The sequence below is a fragment of the Lolium rigidum genome, chromosome 1, assembly GCF_022539505.1.
Source record: "Lolium rigidum isolate FL_2022 chromosome 1, APGP_CSIRO_Lrig_0.1, whole genome shotgun sequence".
NCBI lineage: Eukaryota > Viridiplantae > Streptophyta > Magnoliopsida > Poales > Poaceae > Lolium > Lolium rigidum.
The window spans coordinates 314,919,452-314,935,149 of NC_061508.1; the positions used below are offsets into that span (position 1 = coordinate 314,919,452).

The 15,698-nt window shown below is 46.9% G+C and overlaps 1 protein-coding gene across 1 annotated transcript; it reads right to left on the minus strand.

Moving 5' to 3' along the window:
• Positions 1-13,976: 13,976 nt before the first annotated feature.
• Positions 13,977-14,937, minus strand: LOC124684191. Its single transcript, XM_047218568.1, has 2 exons — positions 14,739-14,937; positions 13,977-14,487 (listed from the first exon to the last, which is right to left on the minus strand). The coding sequence occupies exons 1-2, from the start codon at positions 14,909-14,911 to the stop codon at positions 14,292-14,294; spliced, it is 369 nt and encodes a 122-aa protein (XP_047074524.1). The 5' UTR covers positions 14,912-14,937; the 3' UTR covers positions 13,977-14,291.
• Positions 14,938-15,698: the final 761 nt, after the last annotated feature.

Genomic DNA, 15,698 nt, shown 5'->3' on the forward strand with positions numbered 1-15,698 from the left:
AGACAACACGATCAGTCACGCATACGAGCACACACAACACACGATACAGTTGAACACACAGCAAGTACAGTCGCCCACACGAGCAGGTACAGTCGTGCACACGAGCAGGTACAGTTACGCACAACACACAAGTACAGTTGAACACACATGCAAGTACAAGTACAGTCACGCACACGAGCAGGTAAAGTCGTGCACACGAGCAGGTACAGTCACGCACAACACACGAGTACAGTTGAACATACGACGAGTACAAGTACAGTCACACACACGAGCAGGTACAGGCGCGCATACGAGCAGGTACATTCGTGAACACGAGCAAGTACATGTACAGAAGTACAGTGACGCACATGAGCAGGTACGGTCGCGCGTAAGTACAGGTACAGTCCCGCACACGGACGAGCACAGTTAGCGAGTAAAGGAAAAAATTGCACCAAATACACTAAAAACAGAGATACTTATCAGTTGAAACACGAGTACAGTTAGGTACACCCCACAGGTACAATCATAGTATTATTGGAAGTACGAAAAAAAATATCTCTAAACCTATCAACATGGAATCTAGTTTTGAAGATCTCGACGCGAGGATCTCAAAAGTGAAAACGGTTCGTAATTTGGAATTACGGTTCTCAAGATATTTCATTTTGAAAAAACGAATCTAGAAGAAAAAGGGAAAAACTGACACAACCCAGTTTTCTCTCTCCTCCCTCATCCCCACCTTGCTTCCCCTTACGACACGTGGCGAGCAGGGAGACCACTTTCCAGGAATTTTCTAGCACCACAGCGCGCCACTTGTTGCGTGCGAAGCGAGTTGCCTTCCCTTCGCGAAGGTTGGGCTTTTTTAACAATTTCGGTAGCGCACGCGTGTTACCGAGCAGTTTCCCAAGTTTTGCGTTGGGCGCTATCATAAGGCCTGGTTGTGTTGGACCCATTATAAATACCCAGTTTAAGAGTTTCCTCTGATTTATTTTGGACCCAAGGCCATTGGACATGGCATTGGAGCGCGGTTGCTTTTATTTTCGGCCCTCAGATTTCCTGTCAAGACTCAAGAAAGGCCTTATTTTTCCATATCACAAAGTGAACCACGTCTGCATTACACGAAGTCATGAACCTTCACTTGAAGACATGCGGGCAGGGAAATAAATATATATCCATACCAAGGCACCAAGCGCACCCTTGTATGGAGCAGTGTGATTTGAATCCCGTCAAACAACAAATTTTGTCCTCGAATTGGCCTTTTCTTTTCCGGCACTAAATTAAATCCTTCTTCGAACGGTGAAGAAGGGTGAAGGGTGAAGGGATCAAGCGACTGTACACATACGGCGTCTCTTTCTCGTTAGTTTTGCCAACAACTTTGCTTTAATCTGATGTGCATCTCTCACAACCGAGGTTGTCATGTTACGACATCTCCTAGGACTCTCACAAACCTTTGTACTTTTGGGAAATTTTGTGCGAAACATACACACAATGGGCCGAGTCTCCACCCTGTTTGTGCATCATTTTCTCCCATCCCATTTGTTTCCCAATTTTGCAATAAGTTTGTCAGAGATCCCATCCAAACCGCCCAAAGCGCCAACGACAATTCACAACCAATCGATCCACCAGCTGCCAGAAAATTCTCGACAATGCCACGCCAACATATCCGCCACCCTTGCGTCGGCCTTTTGCTACCTTCGTGATATATGACACTACGACTGCAGCCATCCACACGTACCCGCTTTTGCTTCCCTTAATACACCTTCCATGTCTCTTGTATCCCTGTGACCCATCGTCGCCCGCCGCCACATCACTTTGTCATCCACCACTCCATCCACGTCCTCGCTCCAGGTATGCAGCTCAGTCTCCCATGCCCCTCCATGAGCGCGCCGAGAACGAGTAGAGTGGAGCCGGGGCAGCGTCGAGGTGAGGAAGCAAAGTTAGCAGTGCTAGGAGAAGAAGCGGAGACAGGTGTGCGGAAAATGAAGCAGGATCTTTTTGTTGAACATCCAAAAAGAAAATAAAGCGGGAGTTGACAGCCAAGAAAAATATTTTTATTTTTATGTGAGTATTACACGAGGATACTACTTGAGTGAAACAAAAGGGGTGGTTGCCACGGATGACATGATATTTGTTTTTTTGAGGGAACACGGATGGCATGATATTGTGCTATTGCAGGCCTCTCATTTGTTTGGAAAACCCTTCTAAATGTACATAGGGGAGTGGAAGTGTGAGAAACGGTTAAAGATTCCCTACGAGTCGATTTTAATGGTGAAGAGAAGGCCATCGCGCTCTAACAGTTTGAATGGACGCGATGGAAGCCGCAGACGTATCATCCATGCATGTAAGCTTTCCTAACTTTGCATGTAGTACAATTTTATCAAATAAAAAACTTTACTTCTGCTATTCCTGTACCCGAAACCACGTACGGGTTATTATCTCTAGTTTCTCTCAGGTTGATAGGCATAGCTCGTTAATTAGGTTCATATCAGTTCCTGCTGTATGTCGACCATGCTATGCATGTGTGATCACATCGATCATATAATCATATTCTAGCAGCCCTGGCGAGGATGATGGATCGAATCAATTCCTCTTGTCTGGCTGGCTGGTCAGCGGATGCTGCAGATGTTGCAGATGCGGCGGAAGTACTCATCACAAGTGACCCAAATCCACGTATACATGTCGTATGCATCTTTTTGATGGAAAGACGGGTCTCATCCTCATTTTCGATAAGTATGCATGCAACCTCTTGATTAATCACGACCGATCCTTTTTTTTCGAATGGAGGAAATATCACCTCAGCTTCTGCGTCCAAGAGATACACATGGCGTGTGAGTTGGGGTGACAATACACCAACTCACATCATCCAAAAAACCAAATGCCTTCCCAAGCTGCCCAATAGCAGGTGAGAAGCACATCCAGTCAAGCAGCAGCGCACGCCAACGCACACGCCACAGAAGTTGCTACCGCCGTCTTCCTCGACCCCATCTTCAAGAAAGATCATCGCATTAACCTTGCAAGACCTGCCGACGATGCCACCATGATGCCGGACGCTCCACCATCCTGCACGCATACATCATCCCGCATCCGCCGTCGATACCCTGCAGCACCATGCCACCGAGACTCGGCGCCATCAATGTGGTAGATAAATAGTGTCAACACCCGGATTTTTAAGTCCAGATGCCCCATTATATCATACGTCGCAATCCCAGGAGGATTGTTTTTGCGAGACATAATAGTAAGTAGTTCAGAGTCATCATTTATTACAACACATACTTGTCTTACAAGAACGGATCACATGATCCAATATTACACAAATAGATTGTTCAACATCACACATAAATAGCGGAAGCGTAGTAGTAGTGGACTATCTATTCCACAGGCAACGCTTGACGTTAGAAGACGATCCTAGTTATCGTAGACGTCCTGTTGTCCGTCATCCTGATACTGTTGCTCCTCTTCAAAGTCTGGCATTTGAATAGCCAGTGCAAAGCCATGAGTACTTTAAAGTATTCGCAAACTAATGCTAAGATAAAAGCATATCTAGTGTAGTAAGGGGTGCTAAGCTCTAGGTTTATTATCATAAAGCCAAGTTTAATTTATCAAACATTTAGTAAAGACCCATCATTTGCTAGACTAACTCAAGTGGGAACATTAGTGTCATTCCCACAAATCATTTGTGATCCAAGTCAAATCATCTTTCAATTCATCATCCTTTGGTAAGATCAAAAATTCTGATAACGGAAATAGTATGGCCTTTCCAACCGTCCATAACCGCGGACACGGCTATTCGAATAGGTTTAACACTCTGCAGAGGTTGTACTCTTGTGCCACAACTTTTGATTACATCCGTCGAGGATAACCCCGAATCATCGTAACTCAGTACGCGGATCATCAACCTTAACCTTTCACTTATATATGCTAGTATAGGCACCTCTCCCCATGAGCTTGGCCTCCCGGTGAAAACCAACTGTTAACCCGGAACCGCACTGAGGCTTGGGTCGTACATTCACCTCATATTCACATCATTTCCCATATACGGAGGCAGCCTCGGCATAACCCCTATGATGCTTGTTTAGAGGGAACCCATACTAAAATACACAAGTTTCTAGTTAAGCCCTACCCATAATCAGGTATTGTGGGGGTACTTGTATAATTGGAAGGGTATCGCATTCAAAACCATATCAGTTTTATATCCAAAATCACCATCTTCTCTTGATCACATTCACCTTCAAAAATCATTCAATGGAATGACTCATCATTCCAAGGTTTCAAATTCATTTCAAAGTCACATGTTCCCATCTAGAGTAGTCCAATTTTATTTGATTAGCACTAGCCACTATTTCATGAGGGGTGCTATCTAGCTTTGAGTGTTTCTAAGCTAACCTTTAATCTTGTTCTACTCTATACCAAGTGAATCATAAATCAAAAAGTACTTTGAAGTAAATAAGCAAAAATAATTGCAAGGTAAAAACATGGGATAGGTAATACATAAAATTAAAGGGGTGATGGTGCCTTGCTCTTGTAGAGCCTTGCATCATGGTGGTTAGCAAGAGTATTAGGTTGCCTTGGTGGGGGTAGGAGTCAAAGTTTTCCTCCTCCTCTTGAGAGTAGCTTCCCTCCTCCACGTATTCCTCGTTACTAGCGTCTATATACGAATACGAGTACACAATCACCACACAAATACTTGCATGCTAGACTAAAACACACAAGAGGGTTCACACACTTAATTCTAACATCACATCCATCATGGCATGGTGAATTACTTGGTTGGTTCTTACTTAAGAGAAAATAATTTCCTCCCATTAAGTATTTATTTGATTTGCTACTTTAAATCTTTAGAGAAAATAATTTCCTCTCATTAAATCCTATCAAGATTTAATCTCCACACATAATAATAAGGTATGAAATATAAGTTGACCAAGGTCAACATTCCACATCTATTATATGGGAGTATAATTTAAATGAAGTGTTATACTTCACACAATTTAATACCACCATTTAAATGTATTAAAATCTCTAAGTAATACAAATCAGAGGTTCATTAGCCTAGGTTCATTTCCTCTGGTTGGATTACTTAGGATCAAAATTTAAATGAGAGAGTAGCTCTCATATTATTTATAATATTTGAATTCCATAATTTAAATGCACTAGAAATGGCTATTTAACCATTATTTTGATCCAGTACATGATCATGCAAACAACTTGGCTATCTTATTGCATAAACAATTAAAGAACATCAATTTTGATTTATGAGAGTTGGAATCAACTCAAAATCAAATTTGGTTGAATTTTAAATTAAGTTTCAAGTTGCAAAAGTCTCTGACTTGTTATTTTTAGCATTTAAATTCTACTACGAATTTGGAGATGGGACCAGTGGCATTGGATATATAATTTCGTTGGCTTTCCAACGGTATAAAGTTGGCTAGATTTGGTTTGGTAGATTTCAAACTATTCAAAAATTACTAAAGCATCTGCAGAGCAATTTGAATTATCAATAAACCTAAGTTTGAATTATTGGGCTAGGCGGGAAACGCTATTGGGCCGAAACGGATTTAATTCGCACAGCGCAGCCCAACAAGCAACTGGTGCGCTTGGGCCGCCCTGATGAGGTGGGGACGACCCGTCAGCGGCTCTTAACAGCGCGAAGCGGTACACTCGAGTTAGACCGTAGGATTAGAACACGATCCGACGGTCAGCGATCGTCGTCGTCTCCGACGAGCGACGGGCTCACTGGCGGCGAGCCTAGGGGGTCGACGGCCTTACCGGCGTTCCCGCGGGGTTCTGCTGGTGGCGAGGCGATGTTGTCGACGGTGCTGGAGCTCCTGGTAGCAGTGGCGAGGCTTGGGGAGGCGTGGATCAACGGCGTCGATGTCCTGGCTCCGGCGGCTCCGATCTTGCAATTGAGGCGCCTCCGGCAGTAATTGGACGAACTATGGTGGTGAGGAGGATCAGTGGTGAGAGGGGAGTTGAGTGGTGTGAGGAGAGTGTGCTGGGAGTGGCTCTATTTATAGGGTCGAGGGGTGCCGCGGGGTGCTGTGGAGGAGCGGCCATGGCGCGGCGCTTCTGGCGATCGAAGGGGCAAGTGAAGGACGACTATGGCTAGGCATTGTCCTGGCGATGCTCAACTTGCAGCGGGGCAGAGAAAAGGGCGACGGGATCGCTCAAGCGCGTGCGGTGATCATTGCAGTACCCGCGGTACTTCTCCGGCGAGGAAGACGGTGACGAGGCAGCCGCAGTCGCTCGAGTGTGTCTAGGTGGTAGAGGGCGGGGAGGAGATGCTCGACGCAGAGCTAGCTTGTGCAGGGGAGGACGACGGTGTTCGAGTGTGCGACGCATCGGCGCGTTCCAGAGCGTGATCACCACGCCGACTGGCATGTACTGGCATGCTTTGGGCGCGCGCGTTCTGGCCAATGCCGTGCGTTGGCGTTGCTTGGGCGTGTACCGTCGGTATCCTTGAGCTGCAGATATGCTCCAGGACAAGGAGAAAGGTTGAGAGGGAGGCCAGAGAGAGGGATGCGAAAGGTGGCCGGGTGTGCATGGCATGGCATAGTTTAGGGTTTTTCTCCACTTTAAACGACCAAGGCAAGTACTGAGCTAGATGCAGGGATCATAGAGGGAGCTAATGATCACAATTTAAAGGTGGTTTAGGCAAGAAACCGGCGTGTAATAGGATGTAGCAAGTTTCTGGAACAGAGCCTGCAAGGTGTTCGGCACAATGCCCGCAAGAACTTTTTTGATGATTTTTGGAAATATTTTTGGTACATCTCATTTATATAATTAAAGTGAAAGATTGGTGGTGGTGGTGTTCAGTTTGGAAAAGATTTGCAACATTTCAAATTTGAGGTCATCTTGTTTTCACTCTCGGGTTCCCTCTTTGCACATTAATTCTGGTCAACCTAGTCAACTCTAGCCATGGTGGTCAACATGAAAGTTAATCATCTTGACATGGTCTTGGATGACATGGCATTGGTTGGCTAAGTTTAGTTTAGGATTTGAGAGATAAAGAGGTGCAAAGTAGGGAAGAAATTAAAAGTGTGACATATGACCATTATCATATGTGTTTGAATTTTGAATTTTCCTTTGATTTGAATTTTGTTTCTTTTATGCATTTGTGTTTGTTTTTGTTATATATGAGTTTTAGAAACCATAGGGCAAGCAATGGTGGCCTCATATGAAGATTTGCAAAATTGCCCTTATGTGTATGTGAGAGATTTTGGGAATTATTTTCCAATTCTTTTGTTTTTCTCACTTTAGGGTTTTGTGATCTTAATTTAGGGTTTAACAACAATTGATCATCATACTAACACTCATCATGGCAATGGCACAAAAGAAAATCACTCAAATGCATGAAACTATATGTGCCACTATATGCATATAAAAAGTTTTTGTTTGTTGCAGATTTTGAGTAATTGAAACTCTCTCTTGATTTTATTATTGTTGAAACTTGGGATGTTACAAACCCTTCCCCCTTAAAAAAGATCTCGTCCCGAGATCTTAAAGAAAACTAGGTACTAAAGAGATCTGGGTACTCAGTCTTCATGAAGTCTTCCCTCTCCCAAGTGGCTTCTTCTTCGGTGTGATTACTCCATTGGATCTTCAGAAACTTGATACTTCGGGTGCGAGTAGTTCTGAAGGCTTCTTCCAAGATGCGAATAGGTACTTCGCGATAAGTCAAATCTGAGTTGATATCCACAGCTCAATGATCGATGTTCTTGAAAACCTCGGTCTTCTCAGGTACCTCTAAGCACTTCCGGAGTAACGATATGTGAAACACATTGTGCACCGCTGACATTTCTTTTGGTAACTCCAGTTGATAGGACACTTCTCCTCGGCGACTCAGGACTTTGAAAGGTCCGACATATCGGGGTGCAAGCTTTCCTCTAAGCTGGAATCTCTGCATTTCTTTAAGGGGGGACACTTTGAGATATACGAAATCTCCGATCTCGAAGGTCATCTCTCGGCGTCTCTTGTCGGCGTAGCTCTTCTGTCTTGATTGAGCGGTCTTGAGGTACTCGCGGATCTTGTGAACCTTCTCTTCAGATTCGCGGAGAATATCTGGTCCAAAGACTTGACTCTCTCCGACTTCCGACCAGTTCAGAGGGGTACGGCACTTCCTTCCGTACAATGCTTCAAAGGGGGCCATTTGCAAACTGGCTTGGTAGCTGTTGTTGTACGAGAATTCTGCGTACGGCAAGCATTCTTCCCACTTGGATCCATACTCTAACACACATGCTCTCAACATATCTTCCAGTATCTGGTTGACTCGTTCAGTCTGTCCATCCGTCTGCGGGTGATAGGCCGTGCTGAAATTCAGCCGGGTTCCGAGTCCTTCATGTACTTTCTGCCAGAATCTGGAGGTGAATTGGGATCCTCTATCGGATACTATCGACTTCGGTGTTCCGTGCAGGCTGACTATCCGGGAGATATATAACTCTGCAAGTCTTGGTCCTTGATAGGTGGTCTTGACGGGGATGAAGTGGGCGACTTTGGTCAACCTGTCGACCACTACCCAGATAGAATCATTTCCTTTACTAGATTTGGGCAGTCCTGTGATGAAGTCCATTCCGACAGAATCCCACTTCCATTCGGGAATCTGTAGGGGTTTCAACAGTCCTGCAGGTCGTTGATGTTCTGCCTTGACTCTTTGACAGATGTCACACTTGGCGATGTAGCTCCCTATTTCTCTCTTCATTCCATGCCACCAAAATTGTTCCTTCAGATCTTGGTACATCTTGGTACCTCCGGGGTGAATGGAGTAAAGGGTGTCATGAGCTTCTTTCAGAATAACTTGCTTCAACTCTGAATCTGACGGCACACAAAGGCGTCCGTTGTACCATAGCACTCCTTCTTCATCAACAGTGAATCCCGGTGCCTTTCCCTGCAGCTATTTGGCTCTTGATCCCTTCAATGCTTGCATTTCCCTTCTGGGCTTCCTTGATTTGACTAATCAGGGTGGGTTGGAGTTCAATGCTTGCTAGAAATCCTTCACTCACTAACTCGATTCTAAACTGCTCAAACTCTTGAAACAGGCTAGGTTGCTCTTCTGCGATCATGGAGTTCAACTGACACGACAGTCTACTCAAAGCATCCGCTACCACATTGGCCTTGCCGGGGTGGTAGTGAATTTCCATATCGTAATCCTTGATTAGCTCTAACCATCTTCTCTGCCTCATGTTCAGATCCTTCTGAGTGAAGATATACTTCAAGCTCTTGTGATCTGAATAGATCTCGCATCGATTACCCATGAGGTAATGACGCCACACTTTCAGTGCTAAAACCACGGCTGCTAGCTCTAAGTCATGGGTTGGATAGTTCTTCTCATGCTGCTTCAGTTGCCTCGACAGGTAAGATATCACTTTCCCTTCTTGCATCAGCACACATCCAAGACCAATCTTGGAGGCATCACAATACACATCAAATGGCTTGGTGATGTCCGGCATGATCAGGATTGGGGCTGACGTCAGTCTGCTCTTGAGCTGTTGGAAACTCTCTTCACACTTGTCCGTCCATTCGAACTTCTTATCCTTCTTCAACAATTGAGTCATCGGTCTTGCTATGCTCGAGAATCCTTCAACGAATCGGCGGTAATATCCCGCCAATCCGAGAAATGCACGGACCTCAGTCTGGGTGGTTGGAGCTTTCCATTCTTCAACAGTCTTGATCTTCGAGGGGTCAACGGCAATTCCTCCTGCGGACAAGATGTGTCCCAGGAATCCTACTTCCTTCAACCAGAACTCGCACTTGCTGAACTTGGCATACAACTGATGCTCCCGAAGGGTATCTAAGACCACTTCCAGGTGTTGCTCATGCTCTTCTTCGGATTTGGAGTAGATAAGGATGTCGTCGATGAAGACAACGACAAACTTATCCAGGAAGTTCATGAAGATCTTATTCATGAGATTCATGAAATAAGAGGGGGCGTTGGTCAATCCAAATGACATGACATTGTACTCATACAATCCATATCTGGTGGTGAAAGCAGTTTTGGGGATATCGGTGGCACGAATCTTCAGTTGATGGTAACCAGTCCGCAGATCAATCTTCGAGAACACTTTGGCACCGGTCAGTTGGTCAAACAGATCTTCTATCTTCGGCAAAGGATATTTGTTCTTGATGGTGACATCGTTAAGTTTACGATAATCCGTACATAAACGAGTGGCACCATCCTTCTTGTCCACAAACAAAACTGGTGATCTCCAAGGCGATGCACTTGGTCTAATCAGACCCTTGAATAGCATATCATCCAGTTGCTTCTTCAGTTCCACTAACTCTGCCGGGTTCATACTATAGGCTCTCTGGGCTATAGGTCCGGTTCCAGGGATTAACTCAATGATAAACTCGATATCCCGATCTGGGGGCATACCGGGTAGATCATCAGGAAACACATCGGGGTATCGACAAACGACCCTGATCTGATCCAAGGTGGGTTTAGCTAGACTCTGGTTGCAGGTAAACTTTCTGGGCAGTCTTTCAGATATGTGCTCGACTAATATTCCGGTGCTACTAGTCATGGTGATGGCCTTCTTGGCACAATCAATCAGTCCATGATGTTTCGACATCCAGTCCATACCCAGTACTACTTCCAAACCTTTTGTTCCTAGAACAATCAAATTTGCATAAAATTCTATTTCATGAATTCTGATAGGAACATCTTTGCAAATTTTTCTAGCTTTAGTGGTTGATCCGGGTATTTGAACTATCATGACATGCTTCAAACTGATGGGTTGAATCTTACTAGTGCATGCAAAATCTTCAAGTAACAAACGAATGCGATGCTCCAGAATCAAACAGCACTCTTGCAGGTATTGAGTTAACAGAGAACATACCCAGCACGACATCTGGGGCTTCCTGAGCTTCTTCCGCACTCATGTGAAAGAGGCGGCCGCTACGGTTGTTCGGGTTGTTGGGGGTGAACTTCTTGCCGTTGGCGACACGGCGTTGCTGCTGAGCAGGGCCAGAGGTGTTGGCGGCAGTCTTGGCGAGTCGCTTGGGGCACTCGTTGGAGTAGTGCCCCACCACTCCGCACTCGTAACAAGTGATGGTGGACTTGTCCTTGGGGGTGATGGGAACAGCGTTGCTCCCAGTCCTCGGAGCAGTGTTGGAGGTGTTGTTGTTGTGGTTGGGGGCTCAAGGTGGAGCGCGGTTGAAGTTGTTGTTGTTGTTGTTGTAGTTGCTGTTGTTGTGGGGCCTCCTGGCCTGGGGTTTCCTCCACTCCGGTTCTGATAACCCGGACGTGAATTCTGCATTGGGGGCTTGTTGTTTCTTGGGGCAAACCCTCCACTTGAGCTGGGGCGATACTTGTGGGTGTTGCTGGGCCCACTCTGATTCATCATTCGGCGCTTGCGGTTTTCATTGGCCTGATGGATCTTTCCCTCCATCTGGATGGCGGAGTCAACGAGGGCTTCTAGATCCGCAAAGGGGATGTTGATCAGCACAGTCTACATCTCATCATGCAGTCCATTCAGAAACCTCTCCTTCCTCTTCTCGTTGGTGTCGGTCTTATCCGGGGCGTACCTTGACAGAGTGAGGAATCTGTCGCGGTATTCTACCACAGTTAGACGGCCTTGCTTCAGTTTGCGGAATTCATCCCGCATCTTCTTGATGAGACCCAGTGGCACGTGATACTTGCTAAACTTGAGCTTGAACTCTGCCCAAGTCATCATTTGCCACACATTCAATGCGCGGGCACTTGTCCACCAGGCACGTGCAGGTCCTGCCAGATAGTGGGTGGCAAATAGCACCTTGTCATTCTCTTCCACTCCGGCCACTTCAAGATTGTTCTCCATAGTCTGGAGCCAATCGTCGGCATCAAGGGGTTCCTCCGTCTTGCTAAACACCGGTGGGTTGGTGTTCTGGAAGTTCTTCAGCTTCGACCCTGGGTGGTCATGGTTTCCGTGGCCCTGATTGTTCTGTGCAATCTGTTGAAGTGCAGCTAGGTTGGCTTGCCGTTCAGCTCTCTCAACTTCTCTATCAGCCAACATCTGTTGCAACATCTGCATCATCGCCTCCTGAGTCATGTTGCGAGTTGGAGGTGCCATCTGAACAGGGATATGGATAATGAGACGAGAGGGAAATTTCTATGGCTCATTTTGGGATAAATTCACACAATTTAAACTTGATTCATAAAATATTAATAATATTACACACACAAACATAGTCATGAAGGTAGCAATTATTACAAGCCAACAATCCGGATGGTTTGAAGAACCCTTTCAACAATCTACGATACATGGGGCGGGTACAAAGGACCGATACATATCACGGGACGCAAGTGCTCAGACGGAACTACTCTCCATCGATGCGGAGCGGGAAGGTGGTGTCCATCCCGGCAGGCAGGTGCTGGTGGAAGTCCAGATCTCCCTCATCTTCCTCCTCATAGTCGTTGTCGTTGCTCACGTAGGAGTAGCCATTCCCTTGGATGTCTTCTCCCTCGCCTTCTTCTTCCAGAGCTTGGAGTTGTTCCACCTGAGTGGCGACGGTCTCCTTCAGGGCGGCGATCCTAGCCTTGAGGCGGTTGATGGTGTATTCCTTCTTTGAGACCAGCTGGCGGAGAGTCCTACGCTCCTTGGCGATGACCTTGATGGTCTCCGCCTGCTGATTCAGCTGGAGGTAGGTGGTGTTGGCGAATGCGCGGGAGTTGTCCAGCTCAGCCCGAGTCTCGAACAACATGAAGTCGAGATGATCCACGTGGTGCCTCAGCACGGGGTGGAACGGCAGGCTGATGGGCAGCCCAAGAGAGGAGTGCCTTGCAAAGTGTGCAAAGCGTTCCCCTTCAATAGCCACCGAGTTTTGCCCGCACAGACGAGCGAGAGCCTCCTGTAGAGCGCGGGCGAGTCCATCCACCCAGCTGTTCTCTCGGAGAGAGAACTGAATCTGGCGGAACATGGGTGACTCCGGCCTTCCGGGGAGGTTGGCCATGATGATCCATTGGAGTTGGCCCCCGGTCTGGTCAGCGATCTGGCCCCCGTAGAACACGGGAGGCGAGCGTCCGAGGAACTCGAGAGGGCAAACAGATCCCTCTCAAAGATCGAGATCCCCACCGTTCGCCGGCTCGTACACTTGGGTTTGGATGAAGGGCTCCATCGGGATGATAGGCTCCATCTGTAGAGGGATTGATGAGCAAGTTAGAGAAGTGCAAGTGTTAAAAATTTTAAGTAACTTATAAGTAAGAACATGAATTGGCTAGTTTGAAAAGATCTCAAAGGTAAGGGTATGATTGTATTTTTCATAACTACTCAATTCATTATATTTGAAACTAAGTTTGTCAAACGTCCATTCTAACTAGGGTCTCCTAAGGTCAAACAAAGGCTCTGATACCAACTTGTCAACACTCGGATTTTTAAGTCCAGATGCCCCATTATATCATATGTCGCAATCCCAGGAAGATTGTTTTTGCGAGACATAATAGTAAGTAGTTCAGAGTCATCATTTATTACAACACATACTTGTCTTACAGCAACGGATCACATGATCCAATATTACACAAATAGATTGTTCAACATCACACATAAATAGCGGAAGCGTAGTAGTAGTGGACTATCTATTCCACGGGCAACGCTTGACGTTAGAAGACGATCCTAGTTATCGTAGACGTCCTGTTGTCCGTCATCCTGATACTGTTGCTCCTCTTCAAAGTCTGGCATTTGAATAGCCAGGGCAAAGCCATGAGTACTTTAAAGTACTCGCAAACTAATGCTAAGATAAAAGCATATCTAGTGTAGTAAGGGGTGCTAAGCTCTAGGTTTATTTGCATAAAGCCAAGTTTAATTTATCAAACATTTAGTAAAGACCCATCATTTGCTAGACTAACTCAAGTGGGAACATTAGTGTCATTTCCACAAATCATTTGTGATCCAAGTCAAATCATCTTTCAATTCATCATCCTTTGGTAAGATCAAAAATTCTGATAACAGAAATAGTATGGCCTTTCCAACCGTCCATAACCGCGGACACGGCTATTCGAATAGGTTTAACACTCTGGGGATGATGTCTGGTGGTGATCAGGGGGATACGTGAGCACCCCTTCTCTGCTTGACACGTGTCAAACGGTGTTAGTTGGCTGTGAGAAGATAACACTCTCCCCCTTCGTTGACCGGTCCTCCTCGCTGATGTCTCTCGAGCGTCCGCCGAGCAGAGGGCGATGGCGATTTAGACCGCCATGGCTGCCACCTGGTCCTCGTTGACTCGATTTGAGCGGCCACCCAAGCGGTTCCTACCAGCGACAGGCAGCCACCGCCTTGTACAGGCCGCCTCGTCACCTCGTGAAGCTCTGCGTCGGGCCGGCTCCTCCCTAGCGAGCCCCAAATCAAGCACCTCTACAACGAACATGGGCGATGGATTTCGCGTGGAGGCTCCACCTTGATTTTCGCTTCCACCCGCTCATCAACACGCTTGTCAACTTTGTTAAGAACATACGCACTCCCACTAGCAGCTACCATAGCTGCGGAGCTTATAAGCTTCAGAACGGAGCGAACACCTTCAGCAATTTTGTAGTACCTCTTGAATTTCTCCCTACGAAGAGGAAGAACAGAATCAGAGTTAAAAGACCATGAAACAGTATAGTTTGGAGAATGCACGATCAAGAGACCAATGCAAATGAGATTGCTGACAGCTCTAAGAATGTATGCTTTTAAATGTATTAAATTTAATTTCAATTTTAGGTTCAGCGGGAAGTAAGAAGCTGGACCTGTAAATTGTGAGAAAAGCAAAGTAAACCAATTGGCCGAGTACTACAGAAAGATGTGAGGAAAGGATTCCGTTACCAGTCAAAATTATCCCAGTCGAAGCCCTCCTTGCCCGAGCCAGAGGCACCACCCGAGTTCTTGCTGCCTGTAGATCCATCACCTTCGATGTCCCTGGAAGCCTTCTCCTTGCCCCCGCCGCCACCAGACGAGGGGAGACTTGCCAGACCGTGCATGCCCCAGTGGTCGATCATGGCTTGATCAGGCTTGATACCTTCCCAGGAACGGCCGGCAACAGCGTCGCGGCGGCGGGGCGAGTAGCTCGCGCCCGTCTGGCGAGCAAGCGGTGCCGAGCTCAGCGGACGGAAGGACACGAAATAGGAATCCGACCCCGCGAGGAACTCGACCGCCAAGGGGCGGAGGCGGCTGAGGGGCGAGTCACCGGAGCTCTCAACGGAGGGCGGCGTGGAGCGGCTACAGAGGAGCTCGAGGTAGGGGGCCATGGCTGGAGAGGTAGGGGCGGACCGCGTCGTCGTCCGGACTGCAGCCATGCTTGGGCAAGATGCGACTTTGCCGGCGCATGGCTCCGCTGGGAGTGGCGCGTGGAGGAGGGCGCCGAGATGCGGGATGGCTTAGTAGCTGAGGCTCCGGCGCCGGTGGCCGGAGGTACGCGAGAAGAGAGGAGGTCCGTGAGGGAGGCGCGGGGAAGGGGACTAGTTCAGAGATTTTTTCTGAACAGAGGAGACCCTCGTGGAGAAGACAGTAGCAAAACGACAAGGTGTGCCCTCCTTTCTCTCCGCGTGGGCGCGTGGCTGGATAAGCAGATTTGACGCCGTTTCATTGCCGTTTATGAAATCACAATCTTGGAACAAATCCAATGATAGAGAGAGGGTGCACATGTATCCCCCTGTTTACCAAATCCACTCTCTAACACTCTGCAGAGGTTGTACTCTTGTGCCACAACTTTTGATTACATCCGTCGAGGATAACCCCGAATCATCGTAACTCAGTACGCGAATCATCAACCTTAACCTTTCACTT

Coding starts and splice junctions, on each gene's coding strand:
- LOC124684191 (XM_047218568.1), bottom strand. CDS start 14,911: ATGATCGACCACTGGGGCATGCACGGTCTGGCAAGTCTCCCCTCGTCT. Junction 14,488..14,738: donor GACTGGGATAATTTTGACTG/GTAACGGAATCC, acceptor TCCTCTTCGTAG/GGAGAAATTCAAGAGGTACT.